Source organism: Neofelis nebulosa, chromosome 3 (assembly GCF_028018385.1).
Source record: "Neofelis nebulosa isolate mNeoNeb1 chromosome 3, mNeoNeb1.pri, whole genome shotgun sequence".
NCBI classification, from domain to species: domain Eukaryota; kingdom Metazoa; phylum Chordata; class Mammalia; order Carnivora; family Felidae; genus Neofelis; species Neofelis nebulosa.
The window spans coordinates 201856495-201876369 of NC_080784.1; the positions used below are offsets into that span (position 1 = coordinate 201856495).

At 53.8% G+C, this 19875-nt stretch overlaps 1 protein-coding gene across 6 annotated transcripts in view; it reads left to right on the plus strand.

The window, feature by feature from the left end:
* Positions 1 to 19693, plus strand: part of STK32B (serine/threonine kinase 32B) — a 391097-nt gene extending 371404 nt beyond the window's left edge. For 5 of the 6 annotated variants that reach the window (XM_058723111.1, XM_058723113.1, XM_058723115.1 and 2 more), the window contains one exon: positions 17794 to 19693. In XM_058723111.1, coding sequence (XP_058579094.1) covers positions 17794 to 17932 — 139 coding nt within the window. In that variant the 3' untranslated portion in view covers positions 17933 to 19693. Of the gene's footprint in view, positions 1 to 2012; positions 7259 to 17793 lie in introns of those variants that run through there. The other variant, XM_058723112.1, reaches the window with a different exon arrangement.
* The last annotated feature ends 182 nt before the right edge of the window (positions 19694 to 19875 follow it).

Here is a 19875-nt window from a genome sequence, read left to right on the forward strand (position 1 = left end):
GTCTGGGCCCCGGGGTCTTCGCGGGAAGTGGGGGGGGGGGGGGGGGAGCGCGCTGAGCTGGCGCACAGGGAGGCTGGTGCGGAGGGCGCAGCCTCTCCGACGGTTCGGTGCCCGAGCTCTGGATGGAAATCGCCCCGGGCCCGCCACCTCCAGAGTAACCCGAGGCAAGTCTACACCTCACTGAGCCTCATCGTCAGCACTGACAAAATGGAAATGCCTCCTTTGCGGTGTGGTTGTTGGCAGATTAGATGAGATTGTGGATACGATGCCTGACAAGGTCGGAGTCCTCATGCAAAGATTACCGTTACCGTTATTATTCAGTGGGGTGAGCTGGTGTGGGCCGGACGGGGACTCTGGCATCACGGGCTGGCGGGAGTCGGGACGACACCAGGTTAGGAGGGGCTCGGGTGGGTTCTGAGCTGGCGGCCTGACCGGGGCCAGTCAGCAAAGGACGCAGACGGCTCAGGCTCGATCCCAGCAGGATGCTGTCAGGAGCTCATCCAACTGGGACTGATTAAAGCAGGATTTGGGCAGGAGTGGGCTCGTGGGGTGGGGACTGAAGCCCCACACGTGGGACTGGACGCAGACCCGTTCCATGTGACCGACACCAAACGAGGCGTTGGGCTTGCAGAGCCTAAGGGACGCGCTTCCCACGCTCCAGGAGAGCCAGGTGGGGAAGTGCCAGCTTGAGCCCTGGACATCACAGGACGGCGCCACGTTTGCTCCCAGCAGGTGACAGCAGCAGGAATGTGTGCCAGAGGGCAGCCCAGGCAGTGGCTCTCACACCAGGTGCCAGGCTCAGCCGGGCGTCGGGGAAGCTTCCCAAGCTGCCATCCCCCGCTGAGTCCTGAGGTGGGGGGGGGGGGGGGAGGGGGGGAGGGGAACGGCATGGGGCCCCAGGAGTGAGGACAGTACACAGAAAGGCAAAACGGAGGGACACAGCTGGTGAAGAAGTTTGATCTCCTGGGACGTCAGTGTTGGTGGAAGGTGAGGGACTCCGTCCAGGATTGTGTGGGTTCCGGCCAGTGGGCCGCTGGGCAGGGCAGGGCCCCATCCTGCACGGGGCACTGGGATGGGCGAAGGAGCAGCAACCGGACATTTGTCCCGGGCGGCCACAGCTCTCCGACTAGCGGCCGGGTGCCCAGGTAGGCCCAGGCGGGCACGCCAGGCCAGAAGAGCAGGCCTCGCCACTGGGGGCCCATGTCTGTCCGGTCCCCCTGTTCTTGCCGGCAGGACGAGAAGGGCCTCTGTGACCACAGTCCGTCAGACCCGGGGAAGGTGGCAGCCGATGGGTGGGTGCTTTCCGAGCTCACCACCCTTTCCCTGCGGTCCTGCCACCTCCGGGGCTCAGGGTCCCTTCCCCGGCCTAGAACTCTGGCCCCAGGAACTTCTGCTCACACCAGCTCGGGCACATTGGACCGGGGCTCCAGGCAGCCTCGTTCTGGACCCTTCCTCCACTCAAGCATGGACTGAGGCGTCCTCAGAGAGCACCCGATGGCAGACGTGAGCCTGTGAAAAGGCTGAGCGGTGACGGACCCGAACAGGCAGCCGTGGCGGCCGCACTGTCCCGTGTGCCGGGAGACGCTTCATCTGGAATCCAAAGAACCCAGATCATTTCCTTTTAAATGAACATGAAGATGAGATACCCCTCCTTGGGTTATTTACGGGTCGCATCTGGCTGCTCTTAGCAGAACCACCACCCTATAGTGGCTTTGACCAGTAAGCTGTTCTTTCTCACGGGGAAAAGTGAATTGATGGGGGAAGTCGCCCGGCCATGCAGAAGACCCCTCAGAGATTTGTGGTCATGCATTTAAAGGGAGGCTGGCGCGGCTGACAGGAGTTGGCAAAGCAAAGAGAGAGCATAGAGTCGTTTTCCAGACGGGGCGGGTGGGGGGGGGGGCGCGGATGGGCATGTGCAGAAGCAGGAGACAGGAAAGTAGACGGCTGGCCTCAGGGGTGGCTGCATCCCTGCCTCCCTGCTCACCTGGGCTGCCCACCCTCTCCCTCCCCAGGCCCCGAAGGCTCTGCCAGGCTAGCTCCCACCTGCCGTGTGCAAGCATCCAGATGAAGGGCCCGGCTGCGTACCCCGGGATGCTGTCTGCGCACCGCGTGGGCCCCTCCGGGTCCAGCCGCATCCCTGCTCCACGATGAGCGTGGGAAGGGGACCACGTTGCATCCACCGCCACCCTCTCTGCTGCGGTTTCTCATCTGTACGATGTCTCCGTTGGCGAGTGCGGGGTGCCCCAAACCAAGAGTTTTCCTTCTGAACCAAGAGAAAAAAATGGGACCTGTCTGTCGCCCACCCCATTCTGCGACCCCGTGTTTAAAGCACCTGCCGTGTTGGCACATAGGACCTTCCTATCTGACATCAGCCAGTGGCCAGTGGCCCGACTGGGTAGGGGACCCGGAGATGCTGAGCCAGGCTCCCCGTCACACTCCCTGGGGCCTCACCGACCCCGGCGGCCTCCGGCAGCTAGCGGCTGTCGCGTTCCTTGTTCGCAGACCAGGCCAGCCGCTCACAGCACACTGGGCCAGGCTGCCGCTGTGCGGAGGGCTGCAAAGGGAATCAGGGAGCGCGTGGTCACATCAGAATCTCCCGGCTGGGGGGGGTCGGTGAAGTATCTGACTTGGGCTCGGGCCCTGATCTCATGGTTCGTGAGTTCGAGCCCTGCGTCGGGCTCTGTGCTGACAGCTCAGGGCCTGGAGCCTGCTTCTGTGTCTCCCTCTCTCTCTGCCCCTCCTCTGCTCATGCTCTTTCTCTCAAAAATAAATAAACATTAAAAAAATTTTTTTTAAAAAGTCCCCCAGTCGGGGGTAGGGGGTATTAGCATGTAGGGTTGCCACACCTGTTATGTGTTGAATTGCACCCCGCAAAAAGATATGTTGGAGTTCTAGCCCCAGTATCCTAGAACGTGGCCTCATTTGGACCTAGGGTTGTTGCAGATGGGGTCAGCTGAGATGAGGTCATGTCAGAGTAAGGGCCCCATCATCCAATAGGACTGGTGTCCTGATAAGACGAGGCGCAGACACAGGGAGAAGGGCACAAAGTTTGCCAGCAGCCTCCAGAAGCCAGGGGAGGGGCCTGGACCAGACGCTCCCCACAGACGCTGGCGATGTGTTACAGCTGCCTTAGGGAACGGATACAGTGCCCTCTGAGCCAGAAGCTGAGAGAATAGGCCTGGCGATCTGCGTTTTAACATGTTCTTGGTGTCATGCTGATCCGTACTTTGAGAACTTCTGCTAAGAGAGACCAAGCATGCCCAGACTGGGCCTCTTCTGGTTGGTTCTGAGCTGGCCACAAGAATCCCGATCTAAAACTGCAGACCTTCCCAGCCGTCTGTCTCCCTTGCTCTGGGGTTGGTGACCTGCATCTCCGAGCCCTCACGGGCTTAAGGGCGCTCCCGGGGGCCTCACCCCTGCACGGCTGCCTGGTGTGTGACGTGTGCTTCGTCAGCTAGAACGAGCTCTTGAGCAGAGAAAAGTTCCCCTCCCGCCATGCGATGAGGAAGCTGTCCTCAGCAGGCAGCACCCGGGGGCATCGGCCAGCTCCTGGAGGAGATTCGCACTCAGTCCTTTAACAGATGTGCCCTAATCTTGGCCTGGACCCTGAGACGCCAAAGTGGATCCGGCGGGACCTGTGTCCTTGCCTGCTCGTAGCTAGCACAGGCCACCGTGGGGATGCGGAGGACATGCCCCTGGGCCTGACCTCTCTGGGCCTCAGTTTCTAAAGAGAGGGCAAAATTCAAATTAGCACTGCCTAATATTCTAGAAACACAACTTTATTGCTGAGCTGAGACCTCAACTGGCAAGAGGCCGCCAAGCCAGGTGGAGCATCTGTTTCAGGGACTGGTCCAGGGATGCGAAGGCCTGGGCAGCTGAGGCTTCCATTAGTTTGAGAAATGGCGCCGTGGGTCCTGTCCTCCTATTTCTGGCCAGAGATTCGAGCGCAGTCTTTCCAGAAGGTCTTTTCAATAGCATTTGGCGGAGGTTTGCAGAATAAGGAGCCCCTGGTGAGAAAGGAGTTTCAGGAGCTGAATTGCCTGTCTGTGTAAAGAAATCAACATTTTAAAAATCACATTAAAGCCACGTCTGGAGGCCCTAAAAATGTTGTATTTGAAAGATGTGGGCTACTGCATGTGTGGTACTTATTAATACTGTTAACGATGGTCAGTGACGTTGGTGTAGGACTTTATGGTTTCAGATCATGTTCCTTTAATCCAGATTTGTCAGCCTCGGCCCTGTCAACGTCTGATGACTGCTGACGTCAGTTGTTTGATGTGGGGACTGCCCTGCCAGCTTTCGTGGCCTCTGCCCATTAGACACCAGTAGCACGACCAAAACTGACCCCAGACACGGGCTGATGTTCCCCAGCAGACCAGCTGCCCCCAGTTGGGGGTCACTGCTTACTCACTCCTTACTTGCCACCCTTTTCCTGAGGGGCATATTAGCGTTCCCAACGTCTGCAGCTCTGAACTGGGATACGAAGGATTTGAAATCTGATCTTCCAACCCCAGATCCTGGGCTCTTTCTGCTGCGTGTGTGTTCATCCAGCTGTCCGGGAGAGGTTTACTCAGCATCTCCCGGGGGTTGGATATAAGCGGGCATAGGCGGGAGCAAGGCCCTGTTCTCGTGGGGCTCACACTCGGGTGGATTGAGGACCTGAAAGCAGGGGGTACTTTCCCTAAGTGGCGTCTTTGAGGCGGGCCTCCAGCGTGTCCAGGCGGTGCAGCGGCTCGAGTGTAGCGACACCTTTTTATTGGGCACCCGCCCCATGCGATGCAGTCAGTACGTCCATCCTGTGGGCCAGGCGCTTTTACTCCCCCATGTAACAGGGGAAGAGGGGCAGACGAAACGTGAGTTGAGGGCACATGACTAGGAGGGCTGCGGTTCCATGGAGGTAATCAGGCTCCAGGGTCCAAGCACTAAATCGAAATGCAAGACGGTCCATCGCCCTGCACATTTGCTGTGGAACAAGGAGTCTCCACTGGCTCTGTAGATGGCGTCTGTTGGTGAATCCGGACACGTTCCAGGTGCGAGATGGTACAAGTTAACATGACAGCGGTCTGTCCTGCTTCCCCATCCTGAGAAAACACAACAGCGAGCCACTGCAGGCTCGGCTGAGGACGAACGTGGGAGGCCTGGAACAATGACAGATGAATGATCAAAACACGATTAAAGTTTGGTGACCTCATCTTCCCCGGGGAGGGGGGGGGGGGCTCCCTGGAGACCCCAGGCAGTGAGATAGGGACCCTCTATTGCAGCCTGGAACTGCTGGGGGAATGGAGGTTAAGCAGCGTGAAGTTACGATTCACTTCAGGCTCGGGAACTGGGTGAACGGGGCAGGCCCTGGTCCTGCTGCCCTCGGGGCTGTGAGCAGGGGGGGCAAGTGGGGTGGGGCGGGTCCCAGCCTCTCTGCCCCTCGGCCTCCACATCAAGGGCTGGCCTTGACTTTACAAGGTCCGTGCCATTTGCGGAGGACTTTGACTCCCCTCTGACCTCTCCCCCGTGGGGAAGGCAGGAAAAGGTTATATCTGCGTCTCGTGGATGAATCAGTAAAGGAGGAACCTTCACCTTCACCACTGGCATGTCCTCCACCCCCTTTGCTAGGAAGAGGTGAACTTCAAGGACCCCGCCTTCCGAAATCAAGGCCAGTGCATTTTGGTTCTCTCTAGTCTTTGGTCCAGTCTGTGTGGCCCCAACGTCATTTATAGGTGAGCACAGCCAGGACAGGGAGCCAACAAAGAGCTGAGAGCACCTCCTTTCTAAACCGTGGGGTGGCGGGAGCACCCGCAGCCCTCTGCTCGTTCCGTTCTCATCACGGCTCCATTCATAGGATTTTTTTTTTTTTTCCTACCATTTCACAGTCAGAGAAACCGATTAAAGCCTAACTCTGACTGTCGTGGCATCTCTGAATCTCAGAAGAGTCTTGAGGCTTTACTGCCCACTGAGGCAGAGAAGAAGAGCACAGACGACTGTGGTGGGTGAGGCCAGGCTTTCTGGGATCGCTGCTCCGTGAAACAAGGTGGCGCCGTTCCAAAGCCCAGGAGGATGGTCAGGGAAGATCAGCTCAGCGACCTGGAACAGCGGGAGGAATTTCAGCCACAATTGAAGGGGGCTCGCAGGTGCTTGGATTGCAGAATCCTGACAGTTGCATGAAAACTCTGGATCAGGAAATCACACGGAAGGCGGGGCCCTCTGCCAAATCCTTTAAGAGAAACTGAAGCCTGGTTTAAAAAAGGGCTACTGATCCTGGGGCATGTGGGTGATGCAGTCCATTAAGCGGCTGACTCTTGATCTTGGCTCAGGTCATGATTTCACTGTTCGTGGGTTCAAGCCCCGGGCCGGGCTCTGTGCTGATGGTGTGGAGCCTGCTTGGGATTCTCTCCCTTTTTCTCTCTGCCCCTGCCCCACTTGTGCTATCTCTCTCTCTCTCTCTCTTTCTCTCTCTCTCTCTCTCCAAAATAAATAAACATTTAAAAAAATTTTTGAGGGCTACTGATCCTGACACATTCACCCCCCAGTGAAAGACCCCGGAAAATACAGCATGGCAGCTTTCCAGTGGGCCAAGAGGCAACACACGGTCCCTCACAGATAGCTGAGTCCATACAGCCCTGTTTCTCTTAGAAGCACATTCTGTCACTGGTCTGCTCAGACTTCGATTATTTAAAGTCCCGTCTTCTTTCACCTGCAATTAGTTCTCCAGAGTAAAATATGCCCATTTTGTATGGGAATATTTATAGGCCTTATTAAGTCCTTTGTGAAAGGAGGCTGTGCATGAATTTGAAAATTAGAAACAGGGATCTAATGGTCTGTTTTGAAGTAAATACCGTTGTTGTTTTAATCCTGGTCTAATTTTCTCTCTGTGCCATCTAAGAATCTCATTGCCAGCCGATTAAATGAAAGAATACTATCGCTTTGTGAATATATTGAAAACCTGTTATATGCCATGCGCTGGGCTTGGTACAGTTACATTTCATCCGAAATAAATCCTCACCATAACCTTGATTTGTAAATATTGACATCTAGAGAGAAGGAGTCAGGTGCCTGAAGCCAGCAGTCAGTGTTTTTGCAGAGTTGGGATCCCACATAGCCCAGAGCTTCTCAAGCTCGTATTCTTTCCACTGACTCTTACCTTTAACTGTTTTAAATGTCAGAACTTTAATTAAAATATCCAAGGGAAGCAAACAAATGGTGTCACTCAGAACGTATGTAAAAAACAGAATACAATGGAGGAGGGCACCTGTTGGGATGAGCACTGGGTATTGTATGGAAACCAATTTGACAATAAATTGCATATTCAGAAAAATAATAAATAAATAATAAATAAATAAATAAATAAAAACAGAATACAAACAGTAAGATGGTCTGAAATAAGTGCTTAGAGGCAACTGGCAACTTCTCTGCGGGTCCTTAATGTTAATGCCCTCGGCTTTCTCTAGCTCTGGGCCGCCCCCAGAATCCTTATGAAAAATCCTCATGTTTTCCACCTGAAATGGTTCTTTTGTTGGTTGCCTTGTGTCCCCCAAAGGGATATGATGAACTCCTGACTGCCCCCCCACCCAGTACTGTATTTGGAAATAGGGGCTTTGCAGAAGTAATCAAGTTAAGATGATGTCAAACTGGACTAGGTATATCCAATGACAGGTCTCTCTAAGGAGAGGGACATTTGGAGACAGAAGTGGCCACAATCTAAGGGATGCCAGGGATCGCTGTCAAACACTGGAAGCCCGAAGACACAAGGAAGGATTTACCCCAGGCCCCTGCGGACACCTCGGTGTTAGACGTCTGGTCTCCGGAACTTTGAGGGAATATATTTCACGCAGTTGCTGGTACATCACCAGGGAGCCGTGAGGAGCACACACACCTGCCAGGGACCAGTGAAGGCTCCGTGCCCGGCAGTCATTAACCCTTGATTCCTCCCAAATTTTAACCAAAATGTTAAGCGTGCCTATTAGTCTCAGAAAAGTTATTTTACAAAGAGTGCAAACTAAAAAGTGTAGTGACTTCTGAAGTATGGACGTTTGCCATGTAAATGAATTAGTGATATTTTAATACATTTAATAACCATACACACATGTGCCGTTGCTTCCCCTGGAAGACTTGTGGCCCTGGGAGGTCACAAAGACACCAGCATAAATGGTGAATTCTCTTGAGGCCCTCGTGGCTGCTAGGGTTGGAGATAAAAAAGCAAATGGCTTAGGTGAAATGGGACTCTCGCTCGTTCCTCCTTCCAGCGAGTCCTGCTTCTCTGTACATTGAGGTCATTTTCTTTTACGGTAAACCCGTTCTTCCCACACAGTGGAAGACACAGTGCGGAGACCTCGAGCCTCCCACCTCCACCACCAGACCCAGGAAAGCAGACAAGAGAGGAAGCTTGAAGGAAAGTCACCAAGGAGAAAGCTTGCTGGATCTCAAACGCAAGAATCCCAGGAAATGGCTCTGCTTGGCCCCACTTGGGTCAGGTGACATTCCCTGGACCAATCAAGTCTGGCCACTGGAGGAGGATTCTGATGGGCACTGCTTGCATCAAGTGCCTGCCCTCACCCCATCAATAGCTAAGAGGAGGAAGTAAGGTCTGTAAAACGGCGTCGGCTCCTGTCTCGGCCCAGTCGTGCCAAGGCAAAACAAAGGCAGTGCTCTCCACTTGGAAAATGGATTGACAGGGTCGAGTTAACTGAGGCCGGCAGAGGAGAGAAGGAGTGGCGGATGTTGAGGGCTAGGGCAGATTAACAAAGAGAGGGCAGGTGATCCCCCTTGACTTCCCATCTGACCTCCTCTTCCTCTGGGAAGGTGGAAACATGGCGACCGTGCATGGATGGGGGTGGGGAGGATAAGCGGACAGACGGGGCTGACGGCCCAGGCAGGCACGGAGGTGAGCGGCCCCAAAGTGTACCCCTCCCTCGGGCCCCTCAACTGTCAAAGAGTTCACTCCTGTCTGGAGCCACAGGGTTTCCCCATGGCAACTCTCTGCAACCCAGAACCAGACTGAGGCCATTATTCACCAACAGACCAGTGGCTGGACCTCCAGATCCCCTCTCTGAGCCTACACCGCATCTCGGCGGCTCATAACGGGTCTGTTTCTTATCTGCGCCGCATGTCTACGCCAGGTCGGGGCCGGGGGGCGGGGGTGCTCCTCCCACAGCGCCATCACCCTCCTTACCCAGGACCCAGCCAGCAGCAGCATCGCAGGAGCATCACAATGACAGAGGAAAGAGACTCTGAGGGTCTGGCAACAGCGCTGCTCTAGTCTGTTGGCGGCAGTTTCTACTCACACTCATCGGCCAGAATGAGTCACACAGCCCGCCCAGCCCCGGGGAGCCCCGAAGCGAGATCCTGCCAGGCGCCTGGAAGCGGGCAGATCAGAACGTTTGGTGACGGTCCATCCACTAGGCTGCTGGCCCAGGCCTTTCTTGTGCACCCAAGCCAGTGGGGACCCAGGAAGTCTCTCCCGTCAGCCTGCTCAGACACAAAAGATCAACCTCACCTCTAGACCCAGAGAGGAATCCGCTCGGGCAGGAAGCAGCGCGGGGCTGGGAAGGCGGGAAGAGCGGGGTCCTTCACTGGAGTCTGGGCTCAGGTCTGAAAAGCGTGTGACCTGCCACCAGCTGCTATATCTTGACGGCCCTTTCTCCTCACCAGGGGTGCTGTTGGTTCTTCTCCAGAAGGTGGACGCAGGCACTAAATGAGGAGGTGTCGAATGAGAACGCACACCCGATACACCCGATACATCTCAATCCCCGTCACTCCCACGGGATGGCTGTCCCTGCTGTTTGCCCCAAGCCGAGCTACTTGCAATGGGGTGGAGAGAGGGGGAGGATAGTAAGACAATCCGCTCAACTTTGCTATCTCACACCCTTGGTGCACACCCTACGTTTGCTTCAGGCAGCGGCAGATAAAACAGAATTGTAACGCTTCTGGCCAAAGGCTGTTATTGAATGTGTGAGGTAAGAATTGCATAGAAGGCTGTCTTCCCAGGAAGTGATGAGGTTTCAAAGTAGAACAGCCAGTTACGCTGAGTTTTTACCGAAGGAAGAGACACCTTGCAGAGACCGCAGAGCTGTTTTTTCAGCCCGAATCCCAGAGGAAATACTCCCAGGAGACTTATTTGAAAAGGCCCCTCTGTATGTCCCACCGCTCACACAGTGCGGCGGATTGGGGCTACACGGAAGCCACCGCATTTCCACCTGGACACTGGAAGAAGGGGGAAGAGGGGACACGGCCACCTCAGCTGGAACAGTGACCTTCTAGTGTTCCCAGTTGCTCAAGGAGACGGTGCAGGGAGCCCCTGGGGAACAGATACCCCAGCTTGACTCCCCCTGCTCCTGATCTCTGCAGGCCCCCCCCCTTTGGCTAAGCTCGTTGAAGCCAAGGGTGTGGGAGCCTTCGATAAGCACCACCCCCACCAGTCAGATTCCTAGGCTGCAGATTCCCAGGCTCCCAGCTGGGTTGAGTGGATCTGGGGGACAACGGGAGATGGTCAGCCCCGGGGGCTTCTAAGAATTGAAGACAGAGAATTCCAGAGAGCGCACCAACGGCCAAAGGAGAGCAGCTGGCATACAGCAGATTTGTCTCGGTTCTAGGTTGGACAAGGTTCTTTTTTAAAAAAAAATTTTTTTAACGTTTATTTATTTTTGAGACAGAGAGAGACAGAGCATGAACAGGGGAGGGTCAGAGAGAGGGAGACACAGAATCTGAAACAGGCTCCGGGCTCCGAGCTGTCAGCACAGAGCCCCACGCGGGGCTCCAACTCACGGACCGCGAGATCGTGACCTGAGCCGAAGTCGGCCACTCAACCGACTGAGCCACCCAGGTGCCCCTAGGTGGGAGAAGGTTCTAAGGGTCTGAGCTATTTCCCCGTGTGGGAAATCTCGGGCGGGGCGAGCAGCAGGGTCCTGCCAAGAGTGGACTCTGCCAGGGATGCCAGAGAAGGGATTCTTGTGGAGTACACGCCAGTGACGGTCTTCCTTTCCACATCCACCTCCCAACCCCACCCGATAACCTTTGTCCGGTTTGGCATGGGCTCTTCCAGAACTTCCCTGGAACTTCAACTCTGGTTGTTAGGAACCACAGAGAGGCAATATACATAACAGCTAAGAGCACAGGTCCTGGAGTCAGACTCACTGGGTCTGAATACTGATCCCTGCTAGCCTTGTGACCTTGGGCCTCATGCCAGGGCACCAGTGTCCTCATCTGAAAAATGGGATGTAAATGCCAACTTCCTAGGGTGGTTGTTAGGACAAGTGAGTTCACACGTGTTAAGTACTTAACGGCCTCTGCTACGTAATCCGTGCACGCTACACGAGTGCTGGCTAATGTAATTCATTATATACAGAATTATCAGCCCGTGTCCATTAAGTGCTGGGTCAAACATGATTTTGCCATAGTTTTTAATTCACACACACACACAAATAACAACCTGTCCCAACTCCCTCAGCTACAAGAAAAAAGAGCTTCATGCATGTTAACTCAGGTGAACTGTTGCCCACAAGGGCTGAGACTCACCAGTTCTGCAAATGATAATCCAATTTGTGTCCCGTGAGGACACTTGTTGTTTCATTTAATTACAACTGGCCTTCTTTCCCCCTTGTTGATGGTGACACAGAGCCTGCCAACCTCTGGGCAAGCACCCTGCTAATGAAGGGTGGCCATTTATTCCTTTGTTTGGCCCACCCATCCTTCCGGCACGTTGACCGTGTGCCGGGTACTGTGTAGACACAGACGGCCGTTTCCAGTGGATGAGAGACAACATAACAAGGCAGGAGACCTGGTTCCGGTCTCTGGTTCCACACCCTGGTCTTCCCGGGTTTGTGGACCCCTCTGCACCCCGCCGTGACTCCTGGGCCTGGATTCTGTCCTACTCAGCCCATTGTCCTGTTTCACCCACTTTCTGGGTCCTGACGCTCAGCCATTCCGTGTGTACCCCATCCCAGTACCCTCCACTCCTCCAGTTCTTCTGCCCTGACCCCCTCCCCACCCAGGACGTGGCCTACAGAACCATCTCTGGGGGCCTCCATGCTTGGAGACTTCCATCAGAACTATGACAGGCAGTTAACTTTTACTTCCTGATCCTCAGTTTCCCGATCTGCAAAATGAGAGTATCTCCACAATGCGATCATCATCATCATCGCAAAAATAGCTGCCCTTTAGGGGCACCTGGGTGGCTCAGTCAGTTAAGCATCTGACTTCTGCCCAGGTCATGATCTCGCGACTCGTGAGTTCGAGCCCCACGTCGGGCTCTGTGCTGGCAGCTCGGAGCCTGGAGCCTGCTTCTGATTCTGTCTCCCTTTCTCTCTTTCCCTCCACTCCTCGTGTTCTCTCTCTCTCTCTCTCTCTCTGTCAAATGTGAATAAACATTAAGATTTGTTTTTAAATAGCTGCCCTTTATAAAGTAGCTGCTATGGGACAGACGGATGGCACACAGTGGTTCATCTTCTCCCGTCCCTGTGTTGCAGATGAAGAGAGAGAGACTTGAAGAAGTTGCAAGTCCCCGGCCACTCGGCCAATGATGGCGAAGCTGGGCCTCTGATCTAATTCTGCCGAGACTCCTAAGCCTGCACTCTCCCGATACACCCCTTTGCCTCTCCATCCACCTTTCTACACAATCCAGGAAACATACACGGGGAGAACCAGTGGGATGATATCAATAGGTGTGAAAACGCTTTAAAATGGTTTTCTTTTTCGAAGCTGATGGCATAAACGAAAACCCGGCTCTCATGTCAGAGGCAGGGCCTTCCCTGCGGAAAGCCCGTACTGGTTGGATGTTGGGTATTAAGCCGACTGCATCCTGCCTGTGTGATATAGCTTGATTTTAAATTACTTTGATTGCTAATCATTTTATTTTACTCTTCTCAGATGCTTTGCCTTTGAAAAATGCCTCCAGCCCGATTTATTACGAATTTTAATGTGTGTCCTCCTCTCCTTGGGCAAGGTTTGCTATCCTAGAGTGCTTCCTTCTAGCATCTAATCGTGGAGTTCGGCAGTGGGGGGGGGGGGGGGTTGAGGGAACTTGTGTCTGTCACTCGGAATTCTGGCCACAAAGCTGACAATTAATTTGATAAGTTGGCTGAGAAAATTAAATGTTCCTGCCATTGCAGGGATAACCAGCCAATTTGCATCAGCAGACTTGAGCTCTGCCTAGTAGGATATGTAAAAGCCTTTTTCATTTCTTCCCATTACAGATAAAACTGGGCTGTGGGCTAGTCATAGAAGTGAGCTCTCAGGGCCACAACCATATGGTTTCGTATCTCTTTCTCGGTTCACGGATTCCTATTTCAGCAACATGAGCCATTCTAATTCCTTCAGAGCGTGGAAAAATCATTCCACGCTCTCTTCCCTCCAGGTCCAGATTGGATGGCATAGGAGTCAATGGAAAGAGCATGGGTCTTGAAGAACGATAGCCCTGGGAGTCCAGCCTCCCAAAGTCACGTAGCTCGTAAGTGGCAGCCCCAGGGATGGAGGCTGGCTCTAAGCCCAGACCCTTGGTGCTATGCTGTGGCACTTGCTTCCAGCAGAGACTTCATCACAGTGAATGTTCGCTGTTTTCTCTCTGCCCTGCTCCACAGCCCCTTCAACTGTGAGCCACAGACAGTGCCAGTGGAAGGGTAGGGGGATGCATGGGTTGGTGGTGGGTGGGTAGGTGGAAGTGTATTGAGCAGATGGGTGGGTGGCAATGATGAATGGAAGTATGGGAGTGGATGGATGAACGGATAGGCAGGAGGGTGATGGGTGGATGGATAGTAGATGAATAGGAGATAGATGGGAGGGGGGTGGATGGGGAAATGGGGGTAAATCAGGAGATCGACAGATCAGTGTATAGTGAATGGATGAAATGGATGGATGACTAGGTAGATAATTAGGTGGATGGGGGGATGATCAATGGATGAGGCAGATGGATGGGTGTTGGGTGTGTATATGGGAGGTGGGTGGCTGGGTGGTAAATCGGTAAGTGTGTGAGGGGTGGACAGGTGAGGAGGCATGAATAGGTGGGGTTGGAGGTGGGACAGATGGGTGGACATAATGGAAGTAGATGGATGGATGGATGGATGGATGGGGGATGGATGGATGGAAGGATGGATGAATGGGGGGATGGATGAATAGATGGAAGGGTGGATGGATGGATGGGGGATGGATGGGGGATGGATGGATGGAAGGATGGATGAATGGGGGATGGATGAATGGGGGATGGATGAATAGATGGAAGGGTGGATGGATGGATGGGTGGATGGATGGATGGGGGATGGATGGATGGGGGATGGATGGATGGAAGGATGGATGAATGGGGGATGGATGAATAGATGGAAGGGTGGATGGATGGATGGGTGGATGGATGGATGGGGGATGGATGGATGGAAGGATGGATGAATGGGGGATGGATGAATAGATGGAAGGGTGGATGGATGGATGGGGGATGGATGGATGGAAGGATGGATGAATGGGGGATGGATGAATAGATGGAAGGGTGGATGGATGGATGGGGGATGGATGGATGAATGGGGGATGGATGGATGAATGGGGGATGGATGAATAGATGGAAGGGTGGATGGATGGATGGGGGATGGATGGGGTAGGTGAATAGGCAAATGAGTAAATAAGTGGATGAATATATGGATCGGTGGGTGGAAAATGGATGGATTTTGCTGGGTGGGTGGAGAATGGATGATGAATGTTGGTGGGTGAGGGGCATTGCAGATGTAGTTGGAAGAATGCAGGCTTTGGTGTCTCCCAGAACTAGAGTAGAATCCCAGCTCCACAGGCTCTAGGTGGATGGGGGGATGCCCAGAGAAGGGTCCCTCTTTCTTGATTCAGCCACCTTGGTTCACAATGAATCTGATGGTAGGTTGCCAGGGGCATGCATGACCCGTACTTCATTTAGTTAGTGCTGTAGGGTCCGGGACTCACGGTCATAGTATTTTATGTATGACGCTCCACAGAAGAAGGCGGACTTGAAGCTGCTGGTTCTACTCGTGAAATAACTTCTGGCCAAAAGAAGGGGCCAGAGTGCCTAAACCATCAGCTCCAGAGAGGAGGCTGGTCCACACAGCAGTGTTCTGTTTGTTCTATTTCTGTGCCTTACCTCACTCCTGTCCCTTCATTTCAGAACCCCTGCCTCCCTCCCGCTACCCCCATTCCATTCAAATCCTTAAAGCCCAGCTCAAATGCTGCCTCCTGCAGGAAACCTTCCCTGCCCCAACAAGATTTCCAAACCCACCTCTCCCTCATCTGCTCCATTCTTTATTGTGCAACTTTTGAAGCTATATTTTGTGTTATAATTAGAGAAGGACTGGGGTGTAGAGACAGCAATGCTACCTCTGCTGTGTTTGAACATTTAACAGGAAGTGTTAATGGCATTCATGTTTATCTCGTGATACACCCAGAGAATTACATGGTATTATAGTTATGAACCAAAGAGGAACGTCCTGCTTTGGAAGTGCAGGCCTCTGCCATTTAGTTTCCTAGCCATTTGAGTTTTCGACTTTTTCCTAGTTTTTATCGGATTTTCTTTCCAGGAGTGCCTGAGAGAGTCCCTTAAAACAGAGGAGAGGAAAGAGGAGGGACAGGGGAGGAAGGTTCCCGGGAAGTTCCCAGCCCTGCCCAGGAAGTCTGACCACCCCCTCTCCTCATCCTAGAAAGACTCTCCCTCCAGACCCCAGGCCGCCCTCTGGGTGCTGACGCCTCCTTCAATAGGATGATGAATGCGAGCCCTAACCATCTTTCCCAGGTGTGCTAGCTGGACAGCTGCGAGCCACAGGGGCACAGGGACCGCACACCTGCTCCTCGGCCCTGCGGGTGGCCCAAGGGTAGGAGGCAGTGGCCACCCAGTTTCCCGTCTTAAAAATACTGTGTTGGGGCGCCTGGGTGGCGCAGTCGGTTAAGCGTCCGACTTCAGCCAGGTCACGATCTTGCGGTCCGTGAGTTCGAGCCCCGCATCAGGCTCTGGGCTGATGGCTCGGAGCCTGGAGCCTGTTTCCGATTCTGTGTCTCCCTCTCTCTCTGCCCCTCCCCCGTTCATGCTCTGTCTCTCTCTGTCCCAAAAATAAATAAAAAATGTTGAAAAAAAAAATTAAAAAAAAAAAAAAATACTGTGTTGTTGCTGGTACTTCAGCATTGCCTGAAGAGCTCACTCCAGCCCTCACATTGTTGCGGACACTAGAAGATCCCACCAAGCGTGCGCGCGCACACACACACACTGTGACCTGTCAAGGCCATGACTGTGTTGTAGTCACATGCATGTTTGCCGAGTGAAGTGGCTGTCGTTTACATCTTTCATAGGTCCACAGTCTGCTGGACGGAAGCTACTAATGTTCAAAAATAAATTCACTCTGAAACCTGCGTCCTTCAGAACAAGAATTGTGGCAATATGGGGCACCTGGGTGGCTCAGTCAGTTAAGTGTCTGACTTTAGCTCAGGTCATGAACTCAGTTCGGGAGTCCAAGCCCCACATCGGGCTCTGTGCTGACAGCTCAGAGCCTGGAGCCTGCTTTGGATTCTGTGTCTCCCTCTCTCTCTGCCCCTCCCCCTGCTGACACTCTGTCTCTCTCTCTCTCTCTCTCTCTCTCTCAAAAATAAACATTTAAAAAAAATTTAGAGGCACCGGGTGGCTCAGTCGGTTGAGCGACTGACTTTGGCTCAGGTCATGAACTCGTGGTTCATGAGCTCGAGCCCCACATTGGGCTCTGTGCTGACAGCTCAGAGCCTGGAGCGTGCTTCGGATTCTGTGTCTTCCTCTTTTTCTGCCCCTCCCCTGCTTGCACTCTGTCTCTCTCACTCTCAAAAAAAAATAAACATTAAAAAAATATTTTTTAAATAAAAAATTTAAAAAGAGAGAATTGTGGCAATATTATTATTTCCAGCCCCATAGTGGATATTTCACATACATGCTCTCTGATTCCCTTAGCCTCCTGCCAAGTGAATGGGATAATCCCAGGTTTACAGAGGGAAACTGAGGCCCAGAAGAAGACAGCAGCTTGACCCACGGTGCCCAACTAGCAAGTGCTGAGAGCTGTGTTCTTCCTGGTCTCAGACTTCTCCCTCCCTCCCTCCCTGAAGGTCTCCATTTTATTTTTTGCCTGCACCATGCACGCGGTGACAGTTCTAGGATCATGCGTGAACGTGAACTCGCAGGTCACAAAGAGAAGGATGTTGACGTCTTAGGTCCTGTGGAGGGCGACCAGGTGGCCAGCTGTGAAGAAATGCAGGGCTGAGACTCACGCCCCCTTAACAGTTTGTCGTGGGCCATTTTGTAAGGCTGGGTGCTCATCTGTTTGGATATGTATTTGGGGTATAAGTTTGATTAGTGGCCATTGCCCGTTTAGAGGGTAAACTCCGTGAAGACAGACAAGAGGACTACTTTGCTGGCCAGGGTCTCCCCTGCTCCCCTGCGTGGTGGCTGGTACATCAGTGGGCATTCGATTATAGGCGTGAATGAATGATGTGCGGGGGCTCATCACCGACACCGACGGTGTGAGCTTAGCAAATCGCAGCCATGATCTCCCGCAGACTTTGCAGGGAGTCCTAAGGCAGGAATCATTATCCGCATTTTCCGGAGATAGGGTAACTGAGGCTCTGTGTGTTAAGTATCTCACCGGAGTGCACCTGACCCAGGCTTCGATCCCAGGCCCGCCTGGGCTCCAGGGCGCCACACTCTGGGCCTGTAGCAGCCGTGCCTCCCAAGCCAGGGGACGGCATGGGCGGAAGGCTTCCCAGTTGCCCTGTTTGTCCAAATGCGTCTCCCGGACCTCCCGCCACCCTCGGTTCTGTGCCACCAACTCAGGTCTGTGCTGTGTTTATTTGCAGGCTGAGGAGGCAGCAGGGGCAGACCAGCCAGCTCTTGGACACAGAGGGCCGAGCTGGGAGCCAGACCCAGGGCAAGCTCCAGGACGGCTGCAACAACAACATCCTGGGCCACGCCTGCTCCCGGGGCTGCAGCAGCTAAGCCACCGCCTGCGGCCGCCTGACGGGACTGTGCGCATTCCCGTCCTGCCCACCGGAAGCCCCTCTCTGTGCCACGATGGTCCCTATCTCACTCCTGGTCACACCAGATGCAGAGACAGCCCTGGGCTTGGAGCTGGGAAGCCCGGGTTCTGGTCGCAGGTGCCTGACGGATTCTCTGCGCGACTTCGGACAACCTTGCCCTTCCTGTGCCTCAGTTTTCTGCATCTGCCAAAGGGGTTAAAACAGCTGTCTGTCCCACTTCTACAAGGTTATTGGGAGAAACCAAATAGGTAGGAGACGTGCAAAATCTCCGACATTTATGAAATTGTTTACACAGGCAAAATAGAACCTTGATATTCGAAGTCCACTCCCATCCCGCAAGGCAACTAGGCACCCCCTCCATTCCCACGATTCCCACATCCTGGAGCAAAACCGGAAGTGTCTTCATTTGCCGCCTCTGGGAGGCCAGTCTTTCTGACCCGCTAAGGTGGCGTGGCCGCGCACCAGCCTGGTCCCCTAGGTCCTGATGCTACAGGTGCATGTCTGCCCTTCTTCCCAGAAGACCGCCTCCCACCTGTAATCCCAGCAGGTCCCCACCCCACACCCCGCACTGGCGTGGCAGGTGGATGCCCTTCAGAAGGTCAAGTCACTGACCACCATTTTGAGAGTTCCTCCCAAACCCAGTCCCACCGCCAAATTCTGAGTCCCCGTCCCCTTTCTGGGCGTCTTTCCTGTGAAGGGTGGGAAGTGGCCTCCTCAGCATTGTCTTAAAGAGGGTCCCCAAGTGCCACGGATGAGGTGGCTCTGTATTGAGGAACAAAGAAGCATGGGTCACCAGGAAGTTGAGTCTAGGAGGACAGTGGACTCGCACAAGGAACAAACGGCTGTGGGACCTGTGCGGGCAGCGCTCTGCCCTCTGGATGGGGAGACGCCGTAGCACCGGGGACCGAGCTTCGGCGCGGCATCAGGCTCGTGCTCGGAACCCAGCCCTGCTGTTTACCAACCGGAAGACCTTAGGCAAACGGCATAATCACTTCGGTGTCGTTTCCTTGTTTCAGAGCGGCGGCGATGAAGCCAGCCTTGCAGGGTGGTTACGGGAGCCGGTGGCATTCTGTGTGTCCCGTGCCCAGCACACGGCACCCACTGCATGGTAGGCACTTTGTGCCCACGTCACCGTCATCGTTTGCAGAGACTTCCCTACGTCACTCGTTTGGCAGGTCACTTTCCGCAGAAACGAGTCCGGTGGTTTGGCTTCCTTGAGCTTTTCTTCCCGGAGTCTTGGAACTCCGTCCATCCCTGTCGACGTTCCGCTGTGGTTTTAGATTTCCTTCCAACTTCCGGTTTTTACTTTTTACATCATCAGTCCACCCTCGGGGCCGTCCATGCCATCTCTCCGAAATCTTAAGAGACGTTTTAACGGAGGGTGTGGTTTTCTGTCTTTAACCTTCAAAAAGGAGATGCTCCTAAGAGTCCTCCTTTCAGCCAAGCCTACTCCTCGATTCCGTTGCCCACGTCAGTCTGCTTGTCTTGCGCACTCGTCGTTCTCCATCCCCCACCAGCACTGTCCTGTTCCCTCCAGGCAATCGCAGGGCTGCTTCTCTCTTCACTGTGACCCGGGCAGCACTTAGGATTTCTTGCTGGGCTGAGTTCATGAATTAGGGGGCAGGAGCTAGAAGTAAGCCCAAGAGACGCTAGATTTCCTGGCTGTGTTTAAGTTGATGTTGTTTCTTGTTCAGAATAAACTATTTCTTGGGCATTCCTTCTTGCGACTTTGTTCTTGTTCGGGGTTGGGTGGGGAGGGGCCGTGTTCCTCTTAGAGCCAAAAGGCTCTAGTTGAATTGGAAACATAGCGACAGGAGGGGGAAGGACACCAAGTTGGTGATGTGTTTACTTGACTCCCAATAAAATCAAACTCGATCACAATTTGTATTATTATCATCGTTA